The sequence below is a fragment of the Petaurus breviceps genome, unplaced genomic scaffold, assembly GCF_028583685.1.
Source record: "Petaurus breviceps papuanus isolate PSGF00001 unplaced genomic scaffold, PetGlider_PUasm1.0 90925, whole genome shotgun sequence".
NCBI classification, from domain to species: Eukaryota; Metazoa; Chordata; class Mammalia; order Diprotodontia; family Petauridae; genus Petaurus; species Petaurus breviceps.
In genome coordinates, this window is record NW_027187380.1 from 26,023,341 (window position 1) to 26,031,632 (window position 8,292).

Here is an 8,292-nt window from a genome sequence, read left to right on the forward strand (position 1 = left end):
GCCACCGCCACATGGCAATTTCAGCTCCTGGCCTGAAGAGTGTACAGGGACCAAACAACCAGTCTGAGGGGTAATCACTCTTGCTTAAACCTGCTTGTATATGGATTGTGGTCTAGGGTGGAGGTCGTGGGGTGTGTGACCAGCTTGTGAGAGCATGTGGAGGCTTCAGAGAGGGCACCCAACTAATACCTTCAGTAGCTGAGAAAACCTGAGTGTTTCGAACGAAGTTCCCCTGTCTGGTGGGCAGAGTCCTACTGTGGCAAAAAGCCCAAAAGTCAAGGAATTGAGTGGCAAAATAAGCAGGCAAAGGAAGCAAAGCAACCCAACATTAGACTCCTATTTGGGGGACAGAAAGGAGCAAAGCATGGAACAGGAGGAAGTCAGAACTCCTGCATCAAAAGCTTCCAAGAAAAATATGAGCTGGTTATAGGGCATAAAGGACCTTAAGAAGCAAATAAGAGAAGTGGAGGAAAAATTGGGAAGAGAAATGAGAACCATGCGAGAAAATTATGAAATGAGTCAACAGCCTGACTGAGGAAAATAACACCTTAAAAAATAGATTAACTCAAATGGCAAAAGAGGCTCAAAAAGACAATGAGAAGAAGAATGCCTTAAAAAGCTGAATTTGCCAGATGGAAAAAGAATCTCAAAAGCTCACTGAGGAGAATCATTCCTTCAGAATTAGACTGGAGCAAATGGAAGCTAATGACTTTATGAGAAATCAAGTTGCTGTTAAACAGATCCAAACAAATGAAAGAATAGAAGGCAATGTGAAATATCTCATGGGAAAAACCACTGACCTGGAAAATAGACCCAGGAGAGATAATTCAAAAATTATTGGACTACCTGAAAGCAATGATCAAAGAAAGAATCTAGATATCATCCTCCAAGAAATTCTCAAGGAAAACTGCCCTGATGTTTTGAACCAGAGGGGAAAATAGAGATTGAAAGAATACAACAATCACCTCCTGAAAAAGATCCCACAAAGAAAACTCCTAGGAATATAATAGCCAGGTTTCAAAATTCCCAGATCAAGGAGAGAATATTACAAGCAGCCAGGAAGAAAAAATTTGAATATTGTGGAAAATCAGGATACCACAGGATCTGGCAGCTTCTACACTGAGGGATCGAAGGGCTTGGAATATGATATTCCGGAAGGCAAAGGAGCTGGGATTAAAACCAAGAATCACTAGCCAGCAAAACTGAGTATCATGTTTCAGGAGAAAATATAGTTATTCAGTGGAACAGAGGACTTTCAAGCATTCTTGATGAAAAAACCAGAGTTGAATAGAAAATCTGACATTCAGATACAAGAAGCAAGAGAAGCATGAGAAGGTAAACAGGGAAAAGAAATCATAAGGAACTTATCAAAGTTGAACTATTAACATTCCTACATGGAAAAACAATAATTGTAACTGATGAAACTTTTCTCAATATGAAAATAGTTGATGGGAATAGAAACATATATATATATATATATATATATATATATATATATATATGTCTATATCGGAGGGTATACGGGCATATGAATACATATGTGAATGTGTGTATATATGTTTATAGGTATACATAGATAGAGGGCACAGGACCAATTTAATAGGAAGGGATGATACTTAAAAGGTGAAATTAAGAGGTGAGAGAGGAATATAATGAGAGGAGATGGGGAGAGACAGAATGGGGTAAACTATCTCACATAGAAGAGGCAAGGGAAAATGGTTACAATGGAGGAGAAGAATAGGAAGGCAAAAGGGAATGGGTGAACCTCATTCTCATTTAACTTGGCTCGGGGAGGTAATGACATACACACTAAATAGGATATGTCACCCTACAGGAGAGTAGGGGGGAAAGGGATGAGAGGAGGGATGATGAAAAGGAGGGCAGGCTGGGGGGGAGGGAAGTTGGAAGCACCCACTTTTGAAAAGGGACAGGATCAAAGTAGAGAATAGAACAAGTGGGAGGTGGGATAGGAGGGAGGGAAATATAGTCAATCTTTTACAATATATCTACTATGGTAATGTTTTGCATTAGCTACAAATGTACAACCTATACTGAATTGCTTATCTTACCAGTAAGGATGGGTGAGAAGGGAGGAAGGGAATGAATCTGAAATTCAAAGTTTTGAAATCAAATGATTAAAATATATATACATATACTATTATTAATACTATTTTACAGATAATTGGGAAATAAGATATATAGGGATTGGGGCATAGATATCCACCATGCCCTGCTGGAAAAGTCGAAGGGGGTATGGGAGAAGATATGGGAGGGAGCAGATTGGAGGAGGGGATATTCTGTGGGACTGCTATTTTGGGGTGGTGGGTAGGGGAAAAACAGGGAGAAAATTTGTAACTCAAAATCTGACAGAAATGAACGATATAAATCAGAAGTTAATAAAGCATTTGAAAAAGGAAAAAAAAGAAAATGTGTATCACAAAAATCTGTAGTCATTGGAAAACCTACATTCAAACCAATATATTACTTCATGTCCACAACAAATTTTATTCAAATTATTAAATATGAAAGGAGAGGTTTTCTTTTTTTTAAAAAAAAAGTAAAATAAAAACAACAAAAAAACTATAGAGTAGGCACTTGTTACTCTATAATTATTAGGTGGGTTCTTTTTGAAGGAAAATTAAGGAAAGAGACTATAGAGAGAAGGATGAGAGGAATGTTTGATCAATAATAGTTACACATTGCTTACCACACTTAGGGTACAGCTACACATAAAGAGAGTAAGCCAGGAGTGACTTGGTGTGTACTTTTCTAGCTAATCTACAGATATGAACATATTATTTCCCTTCAAAGTAATATAATTCAAAGCGACACAATTTAAGGACAATCAATATTTCAACATTTCCCTGCCTACTGAATGCCCTTTTATGAATGTAGGTGCCTCCCAGTAAGGACTTTGCATGCCTCAAACAATTTTGGAAGAAGCAAAAGAAAATCACATTTTAAGATGCTGGAAAAGCCACAGTGGAAACGAAATCTTTTTTGTTCTTTATTCTCCTAACTACCTACTCATATTACTAGCATCATTCACATTATCTAAATGTATCATTGAACTTTTAAAAATTCGTAATTTTTACATTCTTCTCCCTATTCATTTTATTTCCAATTAGATTCCCTACACAAAAAAAAATTTGCAAAACTGGAAAATCTTTGCTGTTTTGTGGCTCATTAACATACTCATGTCAGTATATGTGAATTTATACATACACACACACATGCGAACATAACACAGACTCAGTAGACTAAAAGTTCTCGTTTCCTGAATTTAAAGATTTTAAAAAAACTTTCTTTTCAATTTTAAAGGGTTTAAATGATTTTAAAAAAAAAAAGCATCACACAAAAGGCAATTTGTAATACTAATACCACCTATGATGCAATTTAGCACCCTCAGTCATTGATGAAACTGTTTATATTCACTAATACCATTTACAGGTACATTTAAAAAAGATCACACCTACTTGATGATGGCTTCATGGGAACGATAGTTCTCACACAGTAAGATCCGACATGGAAACTCTGCAGGATAATGCTCATAGAGCCTATCCAGTAACGAAACATGAAGGTTTCTCTCCCTGGCAAACTCACTGTAGACAAAAGGACTGAGCTGCAACAGACAGCCATATGGATAAAAAATTTTAACAAAATTTGCAAGCAGTTTCTGGAAATTACAGAAAATTCCTTATGCTAAAACTTTTTATGCATTAACTCCCTATAAATATCTGTCCAGTCTAATAATTTCTAGGCTGTTTGCAACTCTGTTTAACACTTGACAAACTTTACTTTCAACAATTGCTAGAATAATTTACCAATTAATATAATTCCATTTATTGACTGAGGAATAAAAACTCAAACCCCTTGATTCTGTGACCCAATCAAGTGAATCAAAATGATCAGCTAGGAATCCTACTAGAGATAGTTTATGTATAAAACAAATGCTTTCTAAAAGTAAAAAAAAAAATACTTAGTGTTTAAGCATTTTAGAGATAAGCAAAAATAATCTGATTTGAACAATTCTACAACAAATGTTATTTGTCCCTATAGTTATAAACCTTTATCATAATTCTGACAGCAAGAATACTATGAAGGTACCATTCTAATTATTGTGTCCCAGTAGGAACAGCACCTGAAGCTATACATTTATTAGGAAGACTGAAAACATTAATAATAATAATAGCAACAATAATAACAACTAGCATTTATATAGAATTTTAAGATTTTACAAATGTTATCTCAACTTATCTTCACAACAATACTAGGAATTAGGTGCTATTACTATCCCCATTTTACAGATGAGGAAACAGAGCTCAAACTTGCCCACAGTAACACAGTTAATACTTGTGGCTAGAAATGAACTCATCTTTCTGACTCCAGATCTATCTCTCTATCCACTGTTCTGCCTCAGACAGAAAGCTCAATTTCCTTTTTTTTTTAAACAGGTATGTATTACATATATAAAGTTAGAACTGGCGGGGGGGGGGGGTGGTTAGGTGGCACAGTGAATAGAACACTGGCCCTGTAGTCAAGAGGACCTCAGTTCAAATCCGACCTCAAGACACTTAACACTTACTAGCTATGTGACCTTGGGCAAGTCACTTAACCCCTACTGCCCTGCCTTCCCACCTCCAAAAAAAAAAAAAAGCTAAATAAAGTAAGAAGTGTTCCTTACTAATGTTTTCTCTTTGTTTGCTTTGACTTAAAATTAACCCTGCATGAAGTTAAATGTTACTTACAAAGAAGAGCTAGGGAATTTAGGAAAAAATTATGAAAAATAAAGCTCAATATTTGCACCATAAAGAACAAATCCTCAAATAAACAAAAGTGAAAAGTGTCAAAGTTTTGCTCACTCTATATGTCTAACCAATTTAAAAGAAAAAGGATTAGTACTAGCATGTAAAGTATTTTGCCAGATTTTCTAAGTGTACATAATAATAGGAATTAACATTAAACTCTCTTGCAATCACCAATTTATATACTTGTAGTAACATCTAGTTCAGAAATATTCAAAGTAACTAAGTCCTAATACATGCTACAATTTCACTTTACTCCCATTAAATATATACTAAAATACTTCATTAACCAGAATTTCATTCTAAACTAATTAAACACATGGTACAACACTTACTTGCATGTGGTCTCCAGCCAAAACAATCCGTGTGTTTCGATTTGCTAATGCCAGAGGCATAATGGTTTCACACTCCATGGCCTGTGCAGCTTCATCCAACAGAATATGTGTAAAAAACCCTGGAAAGCACAGTACAAAAACTCAGGAAGGTGTATTACATAGGCAATAAAGGGAATAGATACTGCTTTCTTTCCTGACAAAGATTTTAGATAGTTTGAGACACTTTCATTTTGGATCCACAAAAATCTAAATATCAAATCATAATCTTTTATAAACAAAAGAGATTTTTTAAAAAGGAAGCTACCTTGTTAGATGATATTAATTAGCAGTATCTAGTAATAGAAACATCTTAAAGTGGAGTCTAAATATGAGGAATTAAAATTGTTACATTCTGATTAGTGCATACAAAAGATTCCATTTGAACAATTATAAAAAGAGCTTTTTACTAGCATGGGAAGTGTAAACAACTTAATACTAATAGCTAAAGGTATTTGCATATTTTCTAGGTATGATACCATGAATAATTTTTAAAAGGGGATTATTTTATACTTAGATGTCCCTTTACACAAAAAAATAAGATATAAGATTTAGGATTAAAGAAAAAATGGAACAAAAGTCTATGACAGAAATTCGTTCAGAAAATACGCATATGTGCACATATATACACATGTCTAATTATATATGTGATATATCCATATGCCTGTGTTATTTGAACAATGCCTCAAAAATGCTTCAACATATTCCAATCGTTTAAAACTTTTTGCTCAGATGCAGATCAGCAATTCGCTTTATTGTCTGAAAGTCATACAAGGCACAGAGAGGGTAAGTGACATTCCCATGGCCTCAGAATTAGGGGCAAGCTGTGAATTCAAGTTGTCCTTGACTCCAAGGATCTAGATACTTTTTTAGTTTGCCCCTCATTTAATGTTTCCCACTAAAGCTGTGAGAAAAAAGTTAATTTGAGTTAAAATCTTAGCCAGATACTTCAAAACTCAATACTTTAGCACTCCTCAAAACATCCCAAGAAAAAATACTTTGTGTGAAGATCTGAACCTTGCAAAGTTTTCACATAAAGCCATTTTTCTCAGAAAGTTCTGGTTTTTCGTCTACATAATAACTACAATATAATATAATATAATAATTGTTTCCTTGTATGGTTTAAAGCTGATTCTACCATTAATTAATCTCTCTTTATGCTAGCCTTTTTCCTCATGCACAAATTACAACTTGTGACACTCACAGAAACCAGGCTCCCCAGCAAGACATTGCTCCTCTGCTGACCTTCGCCTGTATCTGATACACTTTCTTCCTTCATTTCCCCTAACAGACTAGCCCAGCAGCAGGAATAGGCATATTCCTTGCTCTCCCCACTGCCACTTCTAGATCCTCTCTCCTCCCGCCACCATCAATCAGCAACTTCTTTTCCTTTTAAACTCTCTGTACCTAGCTATATCATCCTATCCTGGTGGTACATATATCAACTAACCTCAAGGTTAGTGTCCCTCATTTCTTCTGTTATGGAGTTCAGTACCTGATTCAGTCTTCCTTTATACCCCAAGAACTTCAATATACATACTTATGTTCTTTCAAACATCCTGGTCTCCCAGTGGAGCAACACCTTAAACTCCTATAACCTACAAAGGGGATTCACATAACCCTTCATCCAACTAGATAGATAGATAGATAGATAGATAGATAGATAGATAGATAGATAGATAGATAGACAGACAGACAGACAGACAGACAGACAGACAGACAGACAGACAGACAGATAGATAGATATAGATATATAGATATATATCATATCTTTGATCTCCCATAGGTATCCTATTTTCATGACCAAGAGTTACGAAATTTCCTCTGATTTTAATTTCCTACCCTTCTATCTCTCCCAGTGCTTCACTTCTCTTGAATCTATTCTTTACCTTTGCTGTAACCTTTACCCTTAAGTCCTCTTGCAAATGAACATTCCTGATCTGGTTTAATTTTCCTCCATCTTCAATTTTAACCCTCGAATTTAACAATTCAATTTTACACTATCTTCAAATCTATTTGCCCATGTCCTATCCACTCATATCTTGCCAAAAATTCTAAACCTGAATTACTCCCAACATACCTTTTCCTCATACTGTTACTTTTGGAGAGTGTTAGAGAAAGTGAAACAACCATGGTGACCAGGACAAGGACAACATTTATCTCAAGTAAGTTCAAATGAGCCCCAATACAGCCAAGCAATTCCTTCCTAAATGCACTGCTTAGAACAGCAGTCTCACAGTTTTTCTTTTTTCAAGTCTTTTAGCAACAGACCTTACCTCACACTTTATTGAGAAAATAGGTCATTCTCCATGAGTTTGCTTCTCTCTTACATTTTAAAAAACTCATAAAATCATCCTCGATGCTCTATTCCTCTGTTCCAGTCTCTGATGAAGGGTAGAACTCTTTGCCAAGGTCAAGTACTCTCTTTGTGTTCTTCCCTCTCATCTCCTTCTGCAGACTGCTTGCCCTTCTTGAGAAAAACTCAAGTTTCTTCCTATTTATGAATTGCTTCTTTGCTATCTATAAACATTCCCAAAATTTCCTCCATCCTTTTAAAAAAAAAAACTTTCCTTTGACCCAACACCAAGGTATAACACTGTATCTTTCATCCCTTTGACTGCCAAAATTTGAGAAAAAAGGTTTCAAGGAAAGTTATCTCTATTAACTCTTCCTCATTAATTTTTCAGACCCTTATAAGATGGCTTCCAACCTTATTCAACTGAAACTGCTGTCTCTAAAGTCACTAGTCTTAAGGGTGGCCAGGTAGCACAGTGAGTAAGAGCACCGGCCCCAGAGTCGGGATGACCTGGGATCAAATCCGGGCTCAGATACTTGCCACCACACCCAGAAATAACTAGCCGTGTAACCTTGAGCAAGTTACTTAACCCCAATTGCTTTTTAAAAAAAAGTAAAATAAAAAATAAAGTTTCTCGTCTTGTCTTAACTGGCAAATCCCAGGGCCTCTTCTAAATCCTCATAGTTCATAGTTCTTAACCTCTCTACAGTACTTTTCAGCACTGACCACCCTCTCTTCCTGGAAACTCAACTGTCTCTGTCTCTTTCTCTCTCTCTCTCTTTCTCTCTCTCTCTCTCTCTCTCTCTCTCTCTCTCTCTCT

At 35.8% G+C, this 8,292-nt stretch overlaps 1 protein-coding gene across 4 annotated transcripts in view; it reads right to left on the minus strand.

Moving 5' to 3' along the window:
• The window catches only part of HELZ (helicase with zinc finger), a 293,362-nt gene that overhangs the window by 102,471 nt on the left and 182,599 nt on the right, over positions 1-8,292 (minus strand). For all 4 annotated transcript variants that reach the window (XM_069076607.1, XM_069076606.1, XM_069076608.1 and 1 more), the window contains 2 exons: positions 5,141-5,259; positions 3,477-3,622 (listed from right to left, as the gene is read on the minus strand). In XM_069076607.1, coding sequence (XP_068932708.1) covers positions 3,477-3,622; positions 5,141-5,259 — 265 coding nt within the window. The remainder of the gene's footprint in view (positions 1-3,476; positions 3,623-5,140; positions 5,260-8,292) is intronic.